General features: G+C 40.6%; 1 protein-coding gene across 2 annotated transcripts in view; it reads right to left on the reverse strand.

The window, feature by feature from the left end:
- KHDRBS1 (KH RNA binding domain containing, signal transduction associated 1) overlaps positions 1–12457 on the reverse strand; it is a 33173-nt gene extending 20716 nt beyond the window's left edge. For both annotated transcript variants that reach the window (XR_012511356.1, XM_074376953.1), the window contains exons 1-3: positions 11789–12457; positions 1257–1381; positions 318–434 (exon numbers count right to left, since the gene is read on the reverse strand). Coding sequence is in view for 1 of the 2 variants with exons in the window: in XM_074376953.1 (XP_074233054.1) it covers positions 318–434; positions 1257–1381; positions 11789–12170 (624 nt within the window). In the remaining variant the exon portion in view is untranslated. The remainder of the gene's footprint in view (positions 1–317; positions 435–1256; positions 1382–11788) is intronic.
- Between the last annotated feature and the right edge of the window lie 13671 nt (positions 12458–26128).

A 26128-nucleotide genomic window follows, 5' to 3' on the forward strand; every position in this document is an offset into this window, starting at 1 on the left:
TCTGTGTGAGTTTTCATACATCCAGCTTCCCTTTCAAGCTTTCAGAGATAAGCAGCTTACTTACGCTGAAGTTGCTAGTGCCATTTCCATTACTGTGCAAAGTCAGAAAGAAAACAATTACCAGGGCACACCTAGTTCTTCTAGGGTTGCCAAACAAGTAAATTAACTGGTTTATAATCTCTTATATCCAATGTAAATTTAAAGGAGTCACATTCTGTATATATATGTAAGTGCTAGCTTCCATAAGGCATCCATACCAGATTCTGGGCTACTGGAAGGCATCAGGATGTCTTCCTGCCTCACTAATGTGAGCTTACCTTGGCTTTGTCTCTCATTGAGCCCTTGCCCAAAACAGAAATTTTTGCACCAGTCTCTTCTTGCAGTCTTTTGATTGTATTCCCTTGTGGTCCAAGGATCTTCCCCACAAAATTGAACTAACAGAAAATAAAGAAAGATTTTTAAATATGTATGTTCCAGTAAAACATTTCCACATTATCTCATTTATCTTCAATAATCCTGTACAGTAGGGAGAGTGTTATCATTCCCACCTTACTGAGGATATACTAAGGCTGTACTGATAAGTGATAAGCCTACGGTTATACAACTGGAAAGTGGCAGTTCTTAGACTTGAATTTGGGTTTCCTGATGTAGTTTGGTGCTTTTTCCATAATATCACACTGCAACCGTCTGTACTTTAACACACATAAACATTTTTAAGGCAGTTAGTTCAGAACAGAACAGACACATGGTACCCTTTGGTAGTAATGGTTTGATAAACTAAATACAACCAGTTGCTTTCTAAAAAAAAAAAGAAAGAAAAAAGGAGGATCAGAAGAAAGCATTTATTTAAAAGTAAAACTTTGAGTGAAAAATAAAATTAACTTATTTGTGTCACAAGGATTTATGTCATATTTCCTTTATTTAGATTTCAGGTTAATCTTTTGGCAGAAAGCAACTCTTTTAAGGTTCAATTTTTTTCTCTGAACTTGGAGCCAGAACAAACATTTGAGAAAGAAATGTTTTTTGATAATAAAAAGATGACTATATCTCCTTTCTGGCTACAGCTATTTTACTAGTTGTGGACTTGTATGTTTCAACTGCCAGATACAGGTACTAAAGTATGGGACAGAAGATTCACCAGCTTAAGTTTCTGATGCATCACAATCTCCATAAGTCTTCGCCATAGCCCATACTACAAACTACATACTCTCCTACTACAAACACAACTCAAAGAAGTGAGGCACTCTTTGCTTTACCTTGGGATACTGCTTGACAGGTATCAGCACCCGCTCCTTCAGCTTCATGTTCTTGTGAGAAAATAAATCCAAGTAATTCTCCTCATCGTCCTTTTTTGAATCTCCTTTCTGAATCTTCTCAATTTCTGAATAGGACAAACAGGATTTAATTTAGTTTTGTTCTTGTAAATACAAGGCAAAATTTTGAGTCTGCTTGAAGCAGTAACATGGAGGACTGTGTAACAAGACCAAGTAGTTCAGATCAGTGTGCTAATTTCAGATGGAGATGGGATGAAAGAACCAAAGCTACATGAGGTTGACTAGGAAACCCAAAGCCTGCTTCTAATAAGAGCACTTTGCTCTTCCACTTCCAGCTGAAGCCTCTACAGAGACATTCAAATGTTCTTAAAAATAAATGGATTTAGGTGAGATGGGGAAAAGAGGATAGATGAACTAAAAAAATTAAAATCTGCATCAAGAAAAAGTACCAGGTCATATCTTAACAAAGAGACAAAGTCAATAATTTAAATATACCATGGAGAATCCCATTAAAATTCTGTGATTAGAGTGGGAGGGTATAGCTCAGTGGTAGAACGCATGTTTGGCATGCACAAGGTCCTGTGTTCAATCCCCAGTGCCTCCGTTAAGGAAAATATAATAATAATTTTGTGACAGCAGTGCCTTTAAGAGTTAGAAAGACCTGGTTTTTAAACTCTGCCACTCAGTAGTTGTGTGAACTCTGAAACATTTTTTAATTGCTCTGAATTTTGGTTTCTTCATTTGTAAAATGAAGGCAATATCCACATGAGGTTGCTATAAAGACAGAATAAAATAACATACACAAGCATGCTAACTTAAGCCCATTTCTTAGAAGGTGTTTAATATATGTCACTCAATGTCCTAAAGGAAAAAAAAGCATCAAGGTAATTTCAATTCACAAGTTAAGACAAATTCATCAGCAAGAATCTTAGCATCCAAAAAGATCCCCCCCTCAAAAGACTTCCTATCACTAGGGAACTTCATTTATTTAGTGATCGCAAGGGTTTGAGTGCTTCCTATGGAGAGGCAGATGAAGGAACAGATAAAGTATGACCACTAACCACTATGGGAGACTTACTAAAGGCCAGGCACCTTGTCCTGTAAAGTGTAGGAGATACAACAGAACAAGATGGACATAGTCCCGATCTTCACTATGTTTATATAATAGTTTCCAGTTAGCACTGAAGTATAGTTAAGTGTATAACAGAAGTACTAACAGAGATGGGAGCAGAGTGTGGAGGCAATGAATAGCAACTAAAAGGTTATATGGTCCACTGAGAACAATAAAAAAAAAAAAAAGAAATTAATGTTCCTTAAAGTATACTTCCACAGTGTTTCTATCTTCTATAATTTTAAGGCAAGGGTTCTCAAACTTCACTGTGTCTAAGAATCACCTGGAAGGCTTGCTAAACTAGACTGCTGGGTCCCACCCCGAATCTGGGATTTCTGTTAAGGAATTTTCATTTATAACAAGTTACTAGTGATGCTGATATTGCTGGTCTAGGGATCACATTTTGAAAACCACTGGTTCAATGTATAAAGATACACTACTTCAAACACATTCCACAGATCTATACCTTTAATAGTTCTTAAAAGTAACTGTTTAGACTAAGTCCAGCTGTGAAGTACACAGATGAAGGAAAGTTACTGAGACTGACGGACTTCACAGAGTTCAGAATTTCAAACTGAAGGCTTCTGTTTATTAACAAGCCTAATTTCAGATGTTACAGTATACTCCTATAAGAACTATAAAAGACAGTGCTCTTTGCACTTCTATTTTTCATTGCTTGGAATAGAAAACAAATTTGACCTTACAATCAACAGACTAAATGCTTCATTCAACACCCTGTTTGTTGTTTCACTGGTGGTGTATCCTGACCTCCATTCCTTCCCACTTACTGCTAATATTAACTTTTTGTAGTTTTGAGCCTACATCTCTGAACACACATCCTCTTGAGTTTCCAAGATGTAAAACTGGGTACTCAATCCTCAAAATTTCTATAGAAACAAAGATGCCACATTTCTAATCTGAAAACTTCACTGAGGAGTTTCTGAAAATATGGAGCAAACTACATACTTCATTTTATGTATGTTCCCTCTGTGTGCCCTCATTGCTGCCATCTAGTTAGGTCCTTCAGCTGTATTTTATACCACTTCCCAGAAACTTTACTTGGCCAGTGCAAGAAAATAAGAGTCTGCTAAGCTGTTGTACTCCCATAGGAAATAGGGCTGCAAAAATGGAACCAAGTAGAACAGTTTAATATCAATATAATGTGCTCTGTGAATTTAAGGCCTTTCTATAACATGGATCCTTCTGCTGTATTTTGAACTAGTGAGATGTTAATTAGGATCCCTTTGATCAATTTATCTCACAATTAAAAAATATTAAAGGGTTTTCAGACAATTCAGAGAACAATGATTTAAATAAAACAGGATTTGAAAGATAAAAGAAATCAGGGGAGTTCAGCCTAGAATGCTTAAGAGTAAGAAGCACCTTGAGTCTTTACGAAGGGTCATATTCCATGTTTGGAAGGGAAAGACCAAATATTTATTCAATGCCTACTACGATGTATCAAATCCTATACAAATATTACCTCATTTATACTAAAAAGTAACTCAGTGAAATATCTGGTACAATCCCCATTTTGTAACTGAGGAAACTGAAACTCAGAGAAATTAAATCTCTAAATCACAAAGCTGTTATAGTAGTACTAGAATAAGGATTAAAACTCAGGCTTTCTCTAACATCAAACCTCATGCTTTTATTATTGCCTCTCAATGAGGGGGTTAGTGGGGGGTAGGGGCAGAGACTTTAAACAATAAAGTGCTGATTTTGTAAAGTTTTGGAAAGTATAGCTTATACCACCAGACACTGTCATGCAGCTAAAGGCAACAAAGGGGAGCCGTGGGAACCTAAGATGCTCAGCTGCTGGCTCTTTCTTTTCTTTTTGCACTTTTGTATTTTCCTCCTTGGCCTCATTTCTTGTGGAGAGCTACGAGCAGGCTGTAACGGGAAGGAGAAAAAAAAAAAATCAAGGAGAAGCTTCCTAAAAATGGCTTACCCTCAGGCAGAAGTACTTTCTAGACAACCATTTTGAAACTGACTCCTTTAAACAATCTTTGCCTGGGCCTCTGGAGACCTTATATGTCCCAGGAGTCAAACAAACAAAAACTAAGGTGTAAACAACGCAGAGAGGTGACCCATTTGCTTCAAAGCCAGATGTTGGCAATAATCATATCTTATCTACTGCCTTCTATGTGTCAGGAATTTTGTATTTATTGTTTCCCTCTGTCTTTATAACCAGGATTATCCTCATTTAACAGGTGAAGAAATCTTGTCCAAGATTACAAAATTAGTGACAGAGTAGGTATTTAAACCCAGGTTATTCTCTATGTCAGAGCAAATTCAACTAATCTTGTGGGATTTCTTCTACTCCATCTTTTACTGTAACAATCTTTCCTTTTTTGGTTGGTCTTATCAAAACCAGACTGTAAGCTCCAAAGGATGAGAACTGTTTCTTAAATGTATGTCTGAGAAGAAAGAATCTTGAGTTTTGAGGCTAGACAGAACTGGGTTTGATTCCCAGCTCTGCCACATGCTTGGTGTGTGACCTTGGGGAAGTTATTAAACCTCATTTAGCCTTCCTTCTTACTTTTAAAAAGGAAAAAAAATTTTAATGGAAAAAAGAGATTTAATGAACACAAGAATGTTAATACTAGAGAAGTTTGGAAAACTTATGTAAACTTTATCAACTAGACTGGCTTAACTAAGAAAGACATAAATGCATTTCATTACCTGAACATTTGATAAAGGCTGCATAAGGAGCAAGACAATGGTCATTATTTTCTGACGAAGGCATCCAGAGACAGTGTTTCTAGGAGGGCAAGATTCATATGATATATGCTTCAAAATGTCAGGGGTCATGCCCTTCTCCAGACTATCAATGTATTTGGTTCATACATCTAATGACAGCACTCCTTCCCCCACTGGGAACAATTTCTGGCCCCTTTCTATCACTAAACTAAGTATTCGCCATTTGTAGCATGATGTCTAATACACAACAGGCATCTATAAATTTTACCGAATGTAAGAAATGTACCATTAACACCCTCAACTTCCCTTAATGATTCATGTAACTCTATCAACCCCAAATTTATAATTCTCTGCCCTGTATCTGTTAGTAAATCCTTTGAGCCAATTCCAATAAGTTTACTTTGTATAAAACCACTCCATTCTTTTCATTTTTCAAATTATCTATTATTTAAATCAAGAGCACAGAGCAACAGGTTCTTAATCTTGTTGAAAGTAATGAGCCCCTGCAGACTAGCTCCCCATAAAAAGATACAAACAACAATATTTCACATTCATTGTTCACTAAGGGTGGGTATTGTTAGAAAAAAAAAAAAATCCTCCAAAGCCTGAGTTAAGAGCCCCTTTTTAAAGGGCTCAATGCTCGAATTCCAGGACAGTGGCAAACCCTATTATGGCATATTGACCATGGTCTCCCAAATCTCTTTCTTAGGGTACAATTTAGTTTCAGGCTTTTTTCTCTTAAAAAAAAAAAAAAAAAAACAACCAAACCAAAACAAAGGAAACCAAAAAACCCTACGTTATTTTGAAATAACTGTGGACTTACATGTGGTTGTAAGAAATGAGATCTCATATATCCTTCACCCATTTTTCTCCATGAAAACATTTTACTTACCTATAATACAATATCATAATCAGAAAACTCACATTAATACAATCTACCAACATTATTCAGATTTCACCAGTTTTACATGTACATGTTTGTGTGTGTAATTAGTTCTATGCATTTAATTGGATTCATCTGATCACCACCAAAGCCTAGATATGGGACAGTTCACCACAAAGATCCCTCACGCTACCCTTTTGTAGCTAGTCAATGACTTCCCATCTCTGCCTCACACTGACAACCACTAATGTTCTCCATCTCTATTATTCTGTCTTTCCAAGAATGTTAATTAATGGACACATATGATGTAACCTTTTGAGATTAGCTTTTTCACTCAGTATAATTCTATTGAGATCCATTTAAGTTGCTGCATTTATCAAGTTTACCTTTTTAACAATCTACGCAGTTCTTTCTAATGGGGGTACTAGGGATTGAGCCCAGCACCTCCTGCTTGCTAAGCATGCGCTCTACCACTGAGCTATACCCACCCCTACTTTTTATTGTTGAGTAGTATTCCATAGTATGGATGTACCATAGCTGAACTCTTCATCAACTGGAGACATATGATTTATTTCTAGTTTTTGGCTATTACAAATAAAGCTGCCATGAACATTCATGGACAACCTAAGTTTTAATTTTTCTGTGATAAATGCCCAAGAGCACAACTGATGAGTCATATGGTAAACACATTTAATTTTGTAAAAACTGCTTTATCAGAGACCTATGCATGCTGGCAATATTTTACTTCATCTTGCCAGTATTATGTTCCATAAAAACAGTATTGTACCAGATGTATGTAGCCTCATAGGACTTACTCTTTCACGTAACATTAGATTTCCAAGATTTCGCCATGTTGTGGCATGTAGCTGTAGTTTTCATTTTCACTGCTGTATAAATCTTTCCTTTTGAAAAATCTCAGTATCCAAAAATGATGAAAAAAGCTGCATCATTTTGTGAACAAAGTGTGCCATTTTATGAGTGAGGCATTCATGTGCAAAAGTTTCTTTGGGTATATTCCTTGTTGAATTTTAAGGAATCTGAATGTTCAGCCTTCAGATGAAATGCCAAACCGTTATCCAAAGTAGTTGTACCAATTCACAATTATACCAGCACTTTTTTAAGAGTTCCTTTTAATTCATATCCCAAGCAGTGTCTTGCCTCCATCTTTGTCAATGTAGCAGGTTTTCATTATTATCCTGTCTCCAAAATTTTTTTTTCTCATTTACCTTCATTTACTCTCCTAGCTACTTTTTTATTCAACACGTCAAGTTGAAAAAAATAAATCTAGTTGGAATTAGGGAAAATGCAAAAAGCCAACATCCTAATTTAAAAGTTGTCATCTTTAGAAAACTAGTTCCTCCCCCCACCAGACCATGGTATTTTTTTCTTTTTGTTCAGATCTTCCTTTATCACCTCTAGTAAAATTTTACGTTGACAGTATGTGATCACAATCTTCCTCATCTGTAATAAAGATAAAAATTTTTCCTGCTTTATAGAATTGCCACAAGATGGAATTAATGAGTAGCACACCTCATGGCACACATTATATTCTCTATAAAAGTTATATGCTCTACATTGTTTGCTATGATTTCTCATATACATTTTTAAGGAATTTTTTTTGTGTGGGGGAACGTTACTGATTGATTGATTGAGGCAGTACTGGAGATTGAACCTAGGACCTCATGCATGCTACGCATCAGCTTTACCACTTGAGCTATACCCTCCCCCACCTTTTTAGTGTTTTAATTCACATACATTTTGAACTGATTTCATTGCCTATCCCAAAGCTTCTGATACTCTAAAAATGAGATCATTTTGTCAATTCTTTTCTAATTGGCTACTGCTCCTCTATTAGAAATCTACTGATTTATACATCTTTCCCCTATAATTATCCATACCATGCACTACTTTCCTAGGTAAACAAATGACACTGTTGCAAATGATGATAAATTTTGCCTTTCTTTCCTAATATTTATACTCATACCTATACAGTTATCCCTCGGTACCCGAGGGAAGATTGGTCCCAGGACCATCCCCCCCCATAGCAAAATTCAAGGATACTCAAATATCTTTGAGTATATCCATATATAAAATGACATAGCACTTGCATACAACCTATGCACAGCCTCCTGTATACTTTAAATCATCTCTGGATTACTTATAATAGCTAATACAATGTAAATGCTATGTAAATAGTTGCCAGTGCAAGGCTAATTCAAGTTCTGCTTTTTGGAAATTTCTGGAATCCCCCCACCCCAAATATTTTTGATTTGCCATTAGCTGAATCCACAGATACAGAGAACCCGTGGATATGGAGGGCTGACCATATTTGGTCTATAGTTCTTCAGCAACTCCACTTTCTGCTTTTAATAGGTTTAGCTAGCCCTGTAGAATGAAATGGGAATGTCTAGATGTATTTCTATAGTATATTGTAAATAAAATAATTAACTATTTTGAAGTTTCAATAGATTGTTTGTAAATATTCTCCACTGAGTGCTTCTGGGAATTTCTCAGTATCCTTTCAAGATTATCTGAGGATTGTTAATCTATTCAAAATGTTTCCTTATTCCTGTCTCACTTATATTAATTACTTTCCCAGTTGCAAAGAGTAGAAAAAAACACATATACATAAAAGCACTTTGTTTATTTAACATAAGTAATAAATCATTTTTGTTTTAGAAAACAAGCATGGGTACCCCGATCCTTGTATGTCTGCAAACATATTTAATTATCATCATGGTTGAATACCAATTTGGCTAATATAGCCTATATTCAAAGAAACAAACAAAAAAAGAAGACTATATTCAAAATCAAAATTCCTCAGAATTGTGTTGATATTTTTCCATCATGCAATGAAGATGAATATTCATTCATCAAATATTTAGTAAGAGGCCACTCTGCCGCACTCTTCAAGGAACAGAAGATACAGCAGGGAACAAGGCAGACAAAAGATCCCTGCTTTGGTGGAGCTGACATTCTAGCCATAAATAAGGGGCAGCCAACAAACACACACATTAACTACAACATATGGTACATCAGATGCAGATAAGTGCAAAATAAAGTAAAGCTGGGAAAAGGACAGGGAGGGCTGTGTGGCCGGTAAAGGAAGAGTGGTCTGGGTCTTGCAGCACCTCTTGGGAAGTGGGCAGAGGTGCCTGAAGGAGTTGCAGTCCCGAATGCTAGGGTCTGCTCTCTGGGTTTCCTCCTTCTGTGTCTACCTTGTCATCTTAACTGCACTGTCAGCTAGCATTTTTATATGTTCAAAGAGATTTTCTTGCAATATTTTGTCCAATATTTTAGCACAAAATACTTTTTAAAGTACTATTTGTTGCAGGTACTATAGAGGGAGGTTGGGGGTGGAGGGCAAAAAGGGTTAGGTGTGAGGATCCAAACTCAGACTAACTTCAAATCCTAGTTAAGCTGTTTACTAATTTTGTTACCTTAAGCAAATTAATCTCTGTGTGCCTCGGTTTCCTCATACATAAAAGTGAAGATAATAAGAGTAACTTCCTCACAGTATTGTCGTGAAGGCTAAATATTTGATGTAAAGTGCTGAGACCAGTACCCAGCATCTACCATAGTGTTAGCTATACTTATCTTACACAATCCTTATCCGAGCTCAAATACTACTATTGTCCTCTCAGTCTCACTTCCTCACAGCTGGTTGACTTTACTACAATCCCTTTTCCAGATCATTCAAAAGTACCTCAAAAGCCAGGTCCAACATATATTGAGACTTACCCATGGCTCAGTATTCATACATCCTACGTCAGTTCTCTCAATGAGCCAGCATTACCTCAATCCTATTTCTCCAATTAAAATTCAATTTGGTTAAAGAAAAAAAATTTACAAACTCAAATTAAAAAAATGAAAGAGCACTTTCTTGCAACAGAAGTAAAGCAGTGAGAGAAGGATAAAAATTGTAAGTAACTTTTAAGGATCAATAGTTTTTGATGGCCATACTGAGAAGCAATCTTTTACTTTAAAAGATGAGTACCACACTGGACACTTGATGTGCTCAGGAAGGCCAAAAAAACCTTGAATTCTCAAACCTTACCCAGTACCACAGATTTACAACTAGAAGAAAACTGGTGACAAGTTATTATCTAATGATTACAGGTCAAAAGGAACCGTTCTATTGCTTTTTACACAACATTTAATCCTCACCACTCACCACCTCACTTTACAGATGAGGTTACTGAGGTTTAGAAAGTTTCCCAAGTGCAGGTAACTAGTCAAGAGTTAGAATTTAAAACCCAAGCCAACACCTTAAAGTTCTCAAGTTTGTTATTTTATTCCCACACATTTAATCTGGACTGATTAAAGATGTGAGGAAATAAAAATAAGACCCATTCAGCCTTTATTTAGCATTTAGTCTGGCATTACTGAATATGCATGTACTTGCTTTCAGATTCAAACACCTCGTGTTTGCTACATGCAAGAGAATATGAAAAACATAAAGGTTAAACAGCATTCCTTGTCCTCAAAGAGCTTGCCAGAAGAACACAATGAACAGTAACGTTTCAAACAATCTGACTGTGTTACAGAACAGCAAAGCACTGAGTTGAAAATATAAGTAGTTTATCTAAATGTTCTTACTCTTGACCACCGCGGGCTTTGTTTATTGTGTTTAAAAGTAAAGTCCTCTTACCAATGGTGGGAGATAGAGAACAAAGAAAGGGAAACGACATTTTCATAACGGATCTGTCCATTATATGGAACTTGCAGAAGAGTCTAACTACTCATTCGGTGTTGAACGTGAATTTTTATTTGCTAAATGAAATTTAGGTATCATAAGATACACTTATTAAAACGTTTTAACTAGAAGAGAGCAAAACAGACGGCTTTAGGGAGAAATCAGAGCGACTAGGTGATGGCCAGTGCTAAGCAGGAAAGGAGCGCTAGTCTAAAAACAGAACAAAGACAACTTATTCCTAACCTATTTCACTACTAAAGCGAAAAAAAAAAAAAAGGGAGGGGGGGAGACCAAACCTTTCAGACACAAGCATCTTGCAACTTCTCTCAATTTTTTCCCATCATACTAGGAATGTGACGCAAACTATCCTTCACTTGCCTCTATCATCCCCTTTCACTGTCTCTAGGGTTATTTCCCCTCTTCTTGAATGACAGACGCACGTTGTAAAATAAAAGGGTCTAGCCGTCCGGCTCTGTAGCAACGACCATTTTATCGGCTGAAGTCGGAAATCTGATTCGGAAAACCTCAAGCTCCGATTCCCACAGGTTGCTCCTGCCTCCGAGCAACTTAAGTTCCGGTTACCGCTAAGTCCAACTCGGCCCCGGCGGCCGCGGCGCTGTGGACAGGGCACTCCAGCCTCACCCCATCTCACTTCGGCCCTCTCTCCCACGATCCCTCCCGGCTCAGGCTGTCTTCACCTCCTACACCCTCAGTTGAGGCGCCGACCGCCACCTGCGATCAAAAAAGCTTTCCCTTTGGGGAAAGGGGAAGATAAAGCTTCATTTCTGGAAGAATCTGAGCACTCGAAGCGCGGGGCAGCTGCAAGAGGTGGGAGGGGGAAGGGTCGGCAAGGGGGCGGGGAGCGCGGCACTATCCATCAAGATCTTTGCGCTAAGAGATCGTCAAGTCCCCTTCGGGCCTCCACTGCAGCCTAGAAATTCTCCCTCGCACCCTGGGCCGAGATGGGAACGTTGAATCCAGGATCCTGAAGATGAGGAAGAGAGAAAGGCAGTCCACGACAGCCTGGGTCCCGAGGAGGCGGGAAGCGAGAGGAACAAAGCCGCTGCCACCAATGCCCCCGGTGGCCGGGCGACCCAGAGGGACCCCAGAGGCCCGCTTACCTGCCGTCAGCAACTGCATGGCGTGAGTGAAGGACGGGTCGAGCGAGTCCTTCTCGGCCATGAGTTCGGGAAGGTACTTGTTCTCCGGCTCCATCTTGACGGAGGCAGTTGCTGAGGGGGGCAGCAGCGGGGTCGGCGCTGGACCGCCCACTGTCGCGTCGGGACCCGTGGCCGAGGGAGGCAGCAGCGGTGGCGGCTGCGTGGCGGGCGAGGCCCGGGCGCCCCCCCGGGACCCCCCTCCGCCACCCCGGGACCGGTGAGGCAGGGGTGGCTGCCGAGACGGTGCCTGACGCACTGAGGGGTGGGCACCTGAGGGGTCCATGGTGCCGCTGCGGCCCGAGGACCGGCTCATGCGTGCGGCGGGGTCGTCCCGGCGCTGCATTGGGGAGGATGTGCGATCGAAGGGATCGAGGAAGCGACGCGGCAGCGGCAAAGGCCCGAGCGGCGGTTGGCGGGGGTGGGAGAGCGGGAGCGACGGCGACCGAAGCCGACCCGAGCGACCCAGCGAAAGAGACCACCGGAAATGAGGCGGCGCGCGTGCGCAGCTAGCCACCGGCACCGCCCTTGGGTCTCTCCGCGGAGAACAAAGTCCCCAGTCGGGCCACGGCGCCTGCGCACCTCCGCGGAGCACGCAGAAGTCGCCTCCCCGCTCGCCTTTTCCCTCCGAGCCCGCCAGGCCGAAGCCTTGTGCGCGTGCGCAGGTGGCCGCGGGCTCCGTTCGTTTTCTTTTCCACGTGACTCGGCGCTAGCGGGACACGTGTCTCCTCCCCCTTCTGGCCGAGTGCGCGGAGGGGGCGGGGGCTGTGGAATGTCTTTGTCTGCGCGCGGGCCCGCGGCGTGTGGGGCGGGAGACCTGTTACTCGCGGGGCCACGCCCCTTCCAACGGCTTTGCCGCCGAGGATTGGGGGGCGGTCACTGAAGGATAGAAATGAAAGGAGACCCGCTTGGGGCATGCGGGAAGAGGAGAGCGAGTTGGGCCTGTCTGGGCAGGGAGAGGGGAGGGAGAGAGACTGCCTGAACAGGGAGGAGAAAGAGGGCGCAGGGGAGAACAGGGGTGAAGAATAGGGGAGACATTGAGGAAGGACGGGTTAGTGGAAAGACTGAAGGCTATTGGAGGAGTTGAACTAAGAGGGAGGGTTCAGATTGGAGACCTGATATCTAGCGAGGGAAAGGGCTCCAGACCAAAGCAGCGAATACAGAAGTCGTACCCGTGGTTTCCAACGTAATAGATTCTAAAACGTTAGCCATTGTTGGTCAGAGAAGTCATCGTAAAGCATTTTAACTCTACATGCTTCTGCAGACGTTGCTTCTTACGGAAAAAAGTGGGTTAGAGGCCAGCTCCTAAATCTGTGATTGTTACATCACTAGAGTGGCTCCTTCTACTAATGTGAGTGCAAATCCTCCTGCCCTTCACAATGAATCATTCCACACTTGCTCAAGGAAACAGACCTTTATCACTACTCTCAAGGCCAAGGTATATAGTGGACAGCCTCCCATAGCGTTCTCCTCGTCGTGGGGTGCTGTATGTAAATGAAGACTAGGTCTCTACTCTCCTATAAACTCTCAGAAACCTGGTACCTTTTCTAACCCTTTCTTTCCCTCCACAAATTTTTGCTTCAAGCCCTGGCTCCCATCCCTTTTCTTTCTGGGTCAGTTCCCCTAATAAACCCACGCTTTTCAAAAGCCATTCTAGAAATTGTTTTCTAGGTGCCTGGAAACTTGGTTTTTAGATCTAAAACGTAGAAGCCTTCAGCTAGGGAATATTAAGGCCTGGCGACCTTCTTGGGCGTGGGAAGAGAAATCACTGGCAGAAATGAGACCAAAATACAAATTGCTCCACAAATTGTCACATATATATTATACATAGGTATCTCCAGTGTCTAGTGCAGTCGTTTACTTTGAGGTCACACAGGTAGTTTACAGTCAAGTCAAAAAAAGAATGTTTTTGAGTAACTGTAATGATGAATGTAATCTGACAATACCCAAAGATAAATGACTATTATGTGGGTTTGGAGTTCAAAGCAGAAATAGATTTCAGCCAGAGGAAAATGAGTTCCAGGCAAAGGGAAGTGTGAATAAATGAGCAGAGATGAGAATGTCACAGATGCGTTTAAGGGACAGGAGTAAGGGAAGAAATGGGTGGGTTGAGAGAGCAAATGCGCGGAGGAGGGGGAAGAGGGCGAGAAGGATTTATAGCTCCCTTGCGACTCATTTCTGCTGCTGTCCTCGAAACTCCTGCTTGGATGGTGGTGTTACAAATGGCTGGAGTGTCCTTGCTCTGTAATGAGATGCCCAGATGGAGGTACCTTGAGCTGAGGCTAATAAAACTTTGATAAAGAAGTGTCTGAGAGGCTCTGGGTAGTAGTATCTATGAGGTTCTAGACTAGAATCAAACATTTTTTCTGGGAGGCTGCCAAATCTTTACTTAATTTGTCTGAGGGTGGGGTTAAGGAGAAGTTTGAGCTCTTCTTCCAAGTAAGACATACAAAAGGTAATCTCTGAGGTGATGGGTTGTGAGGCTGCAGTGTATTTACCAAGTAGGTGAAGCAACAGCCTCCTATTTGGGGAAGGGGGACCTCCCCTGTGGTCAGGGAAGAGTAATTCCTGTCCAGAAAGCCTGGAGGTCTGGATTTCATTTTGTGTTGATCACAGTATGCTGCCCCAGGTTCACCTGAAGGTATTAATAGCATGGGCTTGTGAAAAGACAGACTTTGGGGGTGAGGCTGATACATTTAAAGCTAGCTTGTCCTCGTTGTGTGTCATTAGGAAAACCAGAGCCTTAGTTTCCTCCTCTATAAAGTGGCAATAATGATATCTACCTTGCAGAACTGTTGTGAACATTAACAAATACCAGTGTAAACCTCCTGATGGTAGAGTCTATGAGCAGAAGTAATAATTATTATTATGCAATTTTTATGAAGATTTTTGGGTGCTTCATGTTAGCTGTGGATTTGAAAGGCCCTTTCTCTAATCTTTCTTGTTTTCACTGACTATAGATACTTTGTTTTGGAGTGGGAAGGGAGAAATTTCTCCTACCCTATTTACTCCCTCAATCCAGTTACTATGGTGTAAGATACAGGAGCAGTTGAGAGTATAGTGATTCACATAGAGTTAGGTCCCAATGCTGGCTCTTCCTTTTACCAGCTGGATGACTGAGCACTTTACTAAAACTTAGCCTCTGCTTTCTCCTCCTTGATAAAACAGGGATCATAGCAATACCTACCTCAGGGCTGTTAGGATAAAGAGATAGCATTTGTGAAACAAAGAAGCTGGCAATTAGTAGGTGCTTGGTAAGTGATAGTGGCCATTGTTATTACTACACACGTTTATTGAGTACCTTATTGCATACTTTCACTTTCCTGTGAGTCCTTAACAGAGGGGCTGGGAGGATTTTGTGTGTGTGTGCATGTGCCTGTGGCTGTGTGACCTCCACCAGTGGAGGATCTGCAGGCCCTGTCTGCCTCCCCTGCTTTGCAGCCAGGTCCCAGGAGAAGGAGGGCTCCAGCTCTGGGCAGGAGAGTTTCTCTTCTAAGAATGCAGTTCATCTGTTCAATCTCAAACCCCTACCTGGTACCAAATATGTGGAGGGTGGGGAAGGAGAAAGGGAGACTGAAATTCAACATTTAACTTTTTTCCTAAGATTTTTAAATTATAAAAATATATGATTTGATTATTTAACATCTCTGTGCTTCATTTCCTCTTCTATAAAATGGAGATAAACAACTACCTACTTCATAGGGCTGTTATGAAAGCTCAAAGAGTGCTGATACAAAGTCATTAGAGGAATGCCTAGCAGATTATGTTAAATAAATAGTGCATTTGAATATAAAAATACGCTTCTAGTTTTAAGAAAAATCTAACCATAAGATAGGCATAAAGTGAAAAGTAAAATTCCTCTTAAAACCTTGCCCATTCATTTGACTGCCCTTCTCTAAAAGGCATTATTCAAGGGTTGATTGTGTAGCTTTCCAGACATTTTTATGCATCTCTATGCAAGTCTATTTTTTTTGTTTTATATACAAACTATAGCATACTATACGAACAGCTTTTGACTTGTTCTTAAATAAAATATTCTAGTGACCTTCTCTTGTCAGTATATATAAATCTACTTCATTAAAATTTTTTAATATTTTATTTTATTGTATTTTTTCTCCTTAATGGAGCACTGAAGATTGAACCCAAGACCTCATGCATGCCAAGCACGTACTCTACCACTGACCTATACCCAACCCCACTTCATTTTTGGTGGTAGCATATTATTCCACCAAGTACTTCTTAGACGGTTCCCTTCTAATAGAAGTATATAGCGTGATCCCAGTTTTTCAGTATTGCAAATGATACTGCAATGAGTATCGGCATACAGAACATCTTTGTGCACTAATATCAATATATCTATGGGATAAATTCCTAGGAATGACACAAAAGGACTGTGCCAAGCAGCAGGGTAAGCAGCATCCTCCTCTCCCACCTCCTCCATCAATTCTGGGTACTCTCTTCCTATAGTTTTAGTCTTTGCCACTGTGGTAGATGAAAACAGCATGAGATTCAACTTTAAATTAGAGTCCATGCCCTCAAGTAGCTCACTACTGAGTGAAGGAGACCAATATGTAAACCAAGAGTTACCATGTAGTTTTAAAAGTGTTATCGTAGAGAGCTGTACGAAGAGCTGAAGGAGTGCACAGGCAGGAGTGACTGGCCAACTGCCAACATAAATTAGGGAAGTTGGATTTGGGGAAAGTTGCCAGGTAGAGTTGGGGCAGGGCATTTAAATGTTGGCAGTTCAGCTTGGTCCCGTGCCTGTTCTCCGTCCTCCGTGTTCTGGAATTTAGATCTCTAACCCAAACTTCTGAGTCCCAGATCCAGATAGCCAGTTGCATCCCTGCTACATCCACATTTGGGTGTCGTAGAGACCCATCCAACTCAGCATGTCCCCATTAGAACTCACTGCTGCCACTAAGCAGTGCTGCTTCAGGGCTTAGATGACTTGAGAAAGTCCTCCTTCAGGACCCAGGTCTGCTCCAGTGCTTCAAGTGCGCCAGGGCCAGTGACATTTTAAGAGGCATCCACTTTCAGGGCCATGCTCCTTGCTGGCCTCACTCTGCTCCATTCCCACAGGAGGCACCCTTGGTGGGGGCTGTGGGCAGGGACAGAAGGGGTCAGAGCAGGGCTGATGTGCCCAATGACTTGGCCTCACTGCTTAGTCTGATAGTCACATGTGAAAAGTCCCTAGAAGTGTCCCAAAAATACTTGAAGGGGACTTTGCAGTGGCAACAACAGGAACCCAGAATGCTTAGTGTTTATGTGGCTTTGCTGGAGTCCACAGGCTTATGAGGCCTGCATGATTTATGAATTATAATAATCTTTTTCTGCCTGTCCCCGCAACCAGAAAGTGAGTGGCTTGTGTGCAGGAACCATTTCTGTCTGTACAAACAGAGGCTGGGATGAAGCAGGCATGTGATGAATGTATGTTGACCAAGTAAATACCTGCAGAATAATTAAACTCTCAATTCTCCCCGTTGCCTTCACCACTGACCTGCTTCTCCTCCAGTGTTCCCTGTCTTAGGGAACAACACCCCCAACTCACTACACAGCTGGAAATTTGGAAGTCATCCTTAACTTCTCTCTATGGCCTTACTGCTCTACACCTGCTATATGCGATCCGTGCCTAAATCCTATTGTTGTTGGCGTCATAAACATTGCCCATCTATGTTTGTCTCCTACCTGTGCCTCCATCTGAGGTATCATAGTGCCTCACCTGAACTTCTGCAGCCTCCAAACTGGTCCCTGACTTCTCTTTCTGCACCTCTTCTCTGTTCTCTACTGAAAAGCCAGCATGTTTTGAAAAAGCAAATCTGACCAGATCTGTCTGTCTCTCGCATACACACAAAAACACACACCCTTTGTTAAACCTCTTCAGTGGCTTCCCATGGCCCTTAGGATTAAGGCCTGAACCCTTACCATGTCTGACCCAGGCCTGCCTGCACGGTGAGCCCCGCCTGGCCTTCCTGCCTCATCTCATGCCATCTTCCTCAATTCCTGTGCTCGGCAGACGTAGCCTTTTTCAGTTCCTCAAACCAGCAAGACTCCTGCCTCCCCTGGACTGCAACACACGTTCCTGTTTCTTTGCCTAAAACTCCAATCACGGCTCCCCTCCCACCTACTTCATCCCTCCCAGCTTCACTGCCTCTTTTCGTTAGATACTGTAATTCCTACACATCCTTCAGACTTATGAAAGCACTTCTTTAAGGAAGGCTTCCCAGATCCTCAGGGCAAGTCAGCTTAACTCGTTTTTCTATGCTCTCTGGGCTCATTCCTAACACTTACCACATTTTAAATTTGCTTTTTGTGTCTGATTATTTGAGTAACATCTACCTCTGCCACTTGAATGTAAGCCCCATGAGGGCAGGAACTTTGCCTGTGGTGCTTAAGATGATGTCCCCAATACCCAGCAATATTGGATTGGCTGATCAACAGAGAGTTGTTGGCTCAATGGATGGAAATAGGAACAGCACATGCGGAGGCATGAAAACATTACAAAGCTTGGCATGGGGCCCTGGAATGTCAAGTCATGTGGTATGATCTGGACTGGGGGTAGGGGAGGTGCATGGAGGGCAGGAGATTTTTCAGGCCCAAAAGGTAGTCTGTGTCTCAGGCTCTAGTAAGGAAATCGAATGCCTGTGGGGGTCATCAAGATCACAAGGTCAGAGATGTAGAGCAGAGAAGGAAACCAGTGGCTCACAGGCCATATTTGGCCTGTGCTATGTTTTAATTTGCCTGCCTAATTTAAAAAAATTGAAATAGTTGCCAGTACTTAGACATTGGGATATTTCACATTTTTTTTAAGATTCTGGATTTCTAGCTTTTCTCAAAATATCAGCTATTCTAAGAAGATTGGGTTTGTACTCCTGCAAGTAATAATTATCTTCCACCTTAAGAGGGCACTGCCTCTAAATCCCCAGGCAGTTTTTCTACCAGCCCGACACTCTAAGCATTTGAGTTAGTGACCCAGTTCTAGAGGGATCATTCTGGCGGGAGAATGGAAGAGACTGGAGAGGGTGGAGCAGGTGGGGGAAGGGCAGTGGCAGCCAGAGGAACCCAGGAAGCGAAGGGAGTTCATATTCAACTTGGAGACACCTAGACCCAAGGGACACTAATCTAGACTCAGTTGAGCTCAGGCTTTGGGTGGGGGAGGGGAATAAGCTCCAGAAACTAGGGACCTTCTTTAGCCCATGTTTGGACTAAAGAAAAGATAAAAACAAAACAGGAAATCCACTGTGATCCTGGCTGATCTGAAGTAAATGAAGGGAAACTTTGGAGTTTTAGCAAGATAAATGCTACCTTCTCCCGGGCCCGCCCTTGCCCTCCCCAGGGTCTCAGAGATACAAGATAAATAAGACCAGAGTCCTTACTACAGAGGAAATTGACAGTCTTGTTGGGGAGGAAGACATTTAAATAACTAGATAGTGCTAGATAGTAGAACTGAGAAGCAGCCATTCATTCAATAAATACATTTTGAGTCCCTACCACGTGCCAGATACTGTGCAAGTACTGGCGATATAGACATGAAAGAGACAGACATGACCTTTGTCCTCATACCATTTATACCTAGGTGGTTTGGGAGATCACAGGATGATGGAGTTAATTCTGAAGGAGGTTTATATGGGATGGGGGCTCTGGACGGCAAACATTTGAGCTGGAAGAATAAAATTTGCTACAACTTGGGTTGGAGTATAGAGAGTTAATTCTAGTCAGAAGAAAGGAGAACCGGTGAGAATGTGTGAGATGTGTGAGATGTTTGAGGAAGAGAGAAGTGTTAGGTTAGAGTGACTTTCACAGAAGAGAAGAAAGCAAATTGTTTAGACTCCAAGTTGCCTTTTAATGTAAGTACTGTTGGATTGTTTTCTAGAAACTGAATTCTTTAAAAAATTATTTATTTCATTATTATTTTTAATAGAGGTGCTGGGGATTGAACCCACGACCTCGTGCATGCTAAGCATGCGCTCTACCACTGAGCTATACCCTCCCCCCTGAAACTGAATTCTTTAAAACGGAATTATTTCAAAATAACTAAAACAAGAAACCAGTCCAGAGGTGAAAATACCACTGTCCCAGTGTATGAGGTTTTACCGTAAAATAAGGTAATTGTTTTAAATCAGTGCAACACTCCAGAACCTACACATTGAAATGAGAGAATTTTGAATTCCTCTATTCAAATTGCCTTTAGAGCCTAAACCCATTCTTCAGACTATTACCAAAATGGACAATTTTTTTGGTTGGTTCTTATGTATTTATAGTTCAATCTTTGAATCAATACATGTTCAATTTGTGCGGTAACATGAATAGCATTTAACATTAAAGCTGACAAATTTTTATCCTTGAGGGTGAATTTAGTTTGGGGAAACAGATAATTCAGAGCCCAAGTTAGTAAATAGGGTAGAAATCAAGTTGGGAGAAGGATTTTGAGTTAAAAAGAAATTAAGTGTGACTACAGGGAAGTGAATCTGATTTTCTTGTGTAACTTTTAAAGTGGTCCCCAAATACTTTTGAGCGATGATGGTGCTGTCAGAACAAGGGTAGAGACACCCACCCAAAGCATCTACTTCAAGAACAGCACTTGTTTTATTCACACATGTATGTCTGCATTCAGTAAGTATTCATATTCTACACGAATACCTATCTAACAGATGCCAAGCATTGTTCTGGATGTTGAGGTAAGTGGTAAACAAGATACACAGGGTCCCAGTTTTGGATGTTTCCTAAATAGGGGAGATGAAGAATCGCCAAGTGAACTAACAGGGTTGAAATAAGCTTTAGAAAGACAATAAAGCGAGCTACTGTAATAGAGCGACTGAGCAGGGGAAGTTTGGAGACTTTAGGTGGGATAGACCCAGAAGGTCTCTAAGAGTGGGTCCTGATGAGGGAGATGAAGCCAGTCAGGGCAGGTGCTGAAGGAAGTGCACTCTGGAAAAAAGGAACAGCAAGTGCAGGGGCCCTGAGGCAGGAACTGGTTGAATTCTAGGAACAGAAGTAAGGCCACATGACTGGAGAATAAGTGAACACAGTGGGTAGCTATAGAAGTGAGGGCTGAGGTAGGTAGGGTCAAAATCCAGCATGGCAGTGTAGGCTGCAGTGAGGCGTTGAGGTGGGAAGCCCCATAAAAAGACCAGCAGGACCCTTAGGCAGGGCTGCTGCTCTCCTCCCAGAACCGTCAGGTTCTCTGGCCCAGAGGCTCTATCTCACTTTCTGCCTTTAAAGTGGCGAACTTACACCTAAAATTCTATTGGTTCCCTGAGCTCATTTCTGATTGGTTATTTCCTTCACTCCTGATTGGGTATTTCTATCACTTCTGATTGGTTGTCTCCTTCACTCCTGATTATTACTCTCATTTCTTATTGGTCCATTTCCCTAACTTCTGATTGGTCCATTTATAGTACTTCATTTGCATGGAGCTCACTCCTGATTAGTTATTTCTCTCACTCCTGATTGGTCTATTTCTACAAAGCTTGTTCCTGGTTGGTCAACTTCTGTTGTACTTTATTTGCATATGATGTTGCAAAGTGTAAAACTGGTAGCCTATATAAAAGGCCTGTGTAAACCTACCGACGGCGTCCAGAGGTTGAAGTGTTAACTCTGCTGGGCCCGCTGGCATAATAAACCTGAGTTCTCCAACTCTGCGAGTGCTGCTTGGTCTCTCACCCAGATCCAGGTTGCTGTAAACACTGAGCTGTAACACCAGCTGTAACAGTAACACATTTTTCCACAACAGCGTTTTCTCTGGCTCTTGTGTAGAAATTGGGGGAAGAGCAGAACAACAAAGACCAACAAGAAGGCTGTTACCATAAATATCCAACAAATATTTAGTTGGTACAGAAATTAACTTGTGTTTTATTGTTATTCATTCTTTTCTTCCAGTTTTACTGAGTGTAGATGACATATAACACCAAGTTTAAAGTGTACAGCATAACAATTTGATTTATATCCATTAAGAAGTAATTATCATAGTAAGTTCAGTGAACATCATCTCATACAGATATGAAATTAAATAGAAAAAAATTTTTCCTTGAGACGAGAACTTAGGATTTACTCTCTTAACTTTCATATATGACATACAGCAGTGTTAATCATTTTTATCATGTTGTACATTATACCCCTGGTGCTTATTTAGCTTATAACTGGAAGTTTGTACATTTTGACTACCTGCATCCAACTCCCCCTCCCCCAGCCCCCACTTTGGGTAACCACAAATCTGTTCTCTTTCTCTGTGACTTTGATTTTGAAGTATAATTGACTGACAACACTACTAGTTCCTGTAACACAACACAATGATTTGATATTTCTATATATTTGAAAATGATTACCATTAGTCTAGTTATGATGTGTCACCATACAAAGATATTACATAGTTACTGACTGTACTCCCCACAGGGTACATTTCATACCCATGACACATTTATTTTGCAAATCGAACTTTGTTACCTCCTAATCTTCCTCACCTATTTCCTTCCTCCCCCTCAGCCCCTTTCCCCTCTGGCAACCATCTGTTCTCTGTATCTGTATCTGTAACTCTATTTCTGTTTTGTTATGTTCATTTGGTTTTTTAGATTCCACATATAAGTGAAATCATATAGTATCTGTCTGACTTATTTCACTTAGCATAATACCCTCTAGATCTATCCATGTTGAAATAACAAGATTTCATTCTTTTTTGTGGTTAATATTCCATTGTGTATATATACTATGTCTTCTTTGTCCTTTCATCCATTGATGGGCACTTAGGTTGCTTCCATATCTTGGCTATTGTAAATAATGCTGCAGTGAACATAGGGGTGCATTTATCTTTTCTAGTTAGATAAATATCTAGGAGTGCAATTGCTGGATGATATGGTAGTTCAAATTTTAATTTCTTGAAGAATCTCCATACTGTTTTCTATAACGGCTCCATCAGCTTACATCCCCATCAACAGCATGAAGTTTCCCTTTTCTCCATATCCTAACACTTGTTATATGTTACCTTTTTGATGATAGCCATTTTGACAGGTGTAATGTGATAGCTCATTGTGGTTTTAATTTGAATTTCCCTGATTAGTGATGTTGAGCATCTTTTCATATGCCTGTTGACCATCTGTATGTCTTCTTTGGGAAAATGTCTATTCAGATCCTCTGCCCACTTTTTAACTGGGGTTTTTTTGATGTTGAGTTGTATGAATTCTTTATGTATTTCAGATATTAACCCCTTTTTGGTGCAGGTGACTTTTTCATTTTGTTGATAGTTTCCTTCACTGTGCAAAAGCTTTTTAGTTTGACATAGTCCAATTTGTTTATTTTTGCTTTTGTTTCCCTTGCCTGAGGAGACGTATCAAAAAAAAAAATTGCTAAAACTATGTTTTCTTCTAGAAGTTTTATGGCTTCAGGTCTTGCATTCAAATACTTAGTGCATTTTGAATTTATTTTTGTGCATGGTGTGAGAGTAGTCCAGTTTGATTCTTTTGCATGTAGCTTTCCAGTTTTCCCAACACCGTTTATTGAAGAGGTTGTCTTTTCCCCATTGTATATTCTTGCCTTCTTTTCCATAAATGAATTGCCCATATAAGTGTGGGTTCATTTCTGGGCGCTCTGTTCTGTTCCATTGATTTATGTGTCTTTTTTTTTTTGTTCCAGTACCATACTGTTTCTGATTACTATAGCTTTGTAGTATAGTTTGAAATCAGGGTCAACAAATATTTCTTGAGCATCTACTATGTGCTAGGAACTGTACATAATGCTAGAGATATAATAGTGAATAAGATGTGGGTTCCTATCATCAGGTTGCTGACAACAGTGGGGGACACAAAGTAAACTGGCAATTGCATATCAGTGTAGTAAATGCTAGAATGGGGATAAGTACAAGCTGTGAGAGTACAGAGGAGGATCACCAGTCTGAGGGGGTTAAGGAATGCTTCCTGGGGAAGGTCATCATTTAAGCTGAACTTGAAGGGCCTCAAGAATTAGCTACATGAAGGGCTGGAGAAAGTCATCCCAGGCTCTGAGGCAGCTCAGAGAGCAAGAATTTGGTGAATTTGAAGATGCACAAGGAGTTTAGTATATATCCTATGAAAAAGAAATCGGTCTTATGGGGAGGGTATAGCTCAGTGGTAGAGTGCATACTTAGCATGCAGGAGGTCCTGGGTTCAATCCCCAGTATCTCAATTTAAAAAATTAGTTAGATAAACAAATAAACCAAATCCCCCCACCAAAAAAAGAAATAAGTCTTAAGTTTTGTGTTTTTTAAAAAATAGAAGTCTTTCGAATTAGCATAAGAAAGGCTTTCAAAGGTTTTTCAGCAGCAGAATGACATGGCTTAGGGGCCTGTCCAACCCTCAACTGCCTCTCTCCCTAATTTCCTAAAATCAGTCTTAATAATAATCTATTGAGTTGTGGCTTTGAACCTGATATTATACTCAGTGTTGAAAAATACAAATCATGCTGGTTGAACACCTGTTTTCCTCTAACTAGATGAAAATGAACAGAGGAGGGAAAAGTCATTACTTTCTGAGAAATGGAAGAGGCCTACCTGGGAAACTGCCTGAGACTACATAAATCTTACCATCTGTGTGAGGCCATAGCCCAGGGGTGCAGTGTTGCAAAGAGACTTGTGGCCTGCTTTATGCATTTTAATGGATTCTTGACAATCCAGTTTATCAAAGGATGGGACCAGTCAATTGATTCTGTGCTCCAGTAAACTGACTTATTAGGTTTGTCCCTAACCTTGAGGGTATTTTTTTGTGCATAAAATGGATTCCTTATGGCACAGTTGGTCTGCATTTCTTGGGATAGTGGTTCTCTGCCTATGTAATCAGACTTTTTCCTGAGACAAGCTTACTAGAGCACTTTCAGATTCCTTTTTTGATTGGGCAGGCTATTCTTTACTAGGAACAAGGATCTTGGAATCACAGAAATAATAAGTAATAATAGTCAACATCCACATGTGTTCAGCTTATTTAATTCTCACAATAGTCCTGTGAGGCTGGTAGTGTTATTCCTATTTGATAGTTGAAAGAATAAAAGCACAGGGAGGTTAACCTTGCTCAAGGATACCAGGAATTTGAATCCAGGTAGTCTGACTCCAGAGCCCAAATTTTTAAGTGACCAATTTAGGGATTTAAAGACAATGATTCAACCATAAACTCCTAACATTATGTAAATTGGTAAAATCTGGCTTCCAGTTCTATAAAATCGGGTGTAATTATACTGAAGTTGGTGATTATACGACGGCATCAATACAACGGCTGCAAAAAACATTCACAACCCATAAAAACAATTTCTTTGTACCATTAAGTTGGCCTAAACGAATTAATTTGTTCTCAAACTATTATAATATTAAGTTACTATGATAAAGTTCATGTTAAGCAATTAAGTTTGCTTTCTTAAAGTTTATCAAGTCTTTTCGGGAGGGGCAGAGGGAAGAGAGAATGATCGTCCCTTCTGAAAAACCAATCTAAAGGAAGCTTAAGTTGGAGTGTTTGCCTTTTGGTAAATTTACCTATTACAAATGGAGACTTCCAAAATCCTTCATTCATCTTAGAGCCCAACACCTATAATGCCTAGGACATAATTACTGCAAATCATAATTAACATTTTTAAAGAACTTAGTATATGCCAGGCTCTGTGTAAGCCTTTAAGCCTAGAAGAAAGGACTATAGTTATGCTGACTTTAGAGAGAGGAAGAAACTGAGGCTCAGAGAGTTTAAATAATTTGCCCAGATCACGTAAATAGTGAATTAGGTTTGGATCGCAGGGTTATCTGATTTCTGAGTCCAAGCTCTTAAACTACAAATAGTTGTAGAAATTTGCTTTAAGAAATAGAGACTTATTTAAATATGTGAGGATGATTATTATGATGAGGATGTTTGTCCTACAATTTTGAACAAGTCAGATTCCCTTTCATCCCAAACTGCTCCTTAGTTTAATCTAAGTAATCAGATCCAAGTATGAAATTAGATGGCTTTAGGGGCCATTATCTTTTTTTCTTGATGTCAGCACAGGGCCCACTTGACACTTTGTTGATGTGCTATAGAGCATGTCACATTTTATGCGCCACATAATTATGAGATTGTCATCAGCAGTGGTTCTTAATAAGAGATCTAAAGCATCTCTGTGAAAAGACTGATATGGGCCTAGCAGACATGTTCTCCTCTCCGCTAGGTGGGGTGAGGCAATGAGAGCTGAGATATGAGTGATAATCAGGCATCAAAGAGGATGGCGAAAGCAGGGGTCTGTCTGTATATCATAAAAAATCATTATGGAACAAAAGAGTTTCTTATTTTCTTGGTTTTGTTTGTTTTGGTGATGAAAATATAAAGT

Source organism: Camelus bactrianus, chromosome 13, assembly GCF_048773025.1.
Source record: "Camelus bactrianus isolate YW-2024 breed Bactrian camel chromosome 13, ASM4877302v1, whole genome shotgun sequence".
Taxonomy (NCBI): Eukaryota; Metazoa; Chordata; class Mammalia; order Artiodactyla; family Camelidae; genus Camelus; species Camelus bactrianus.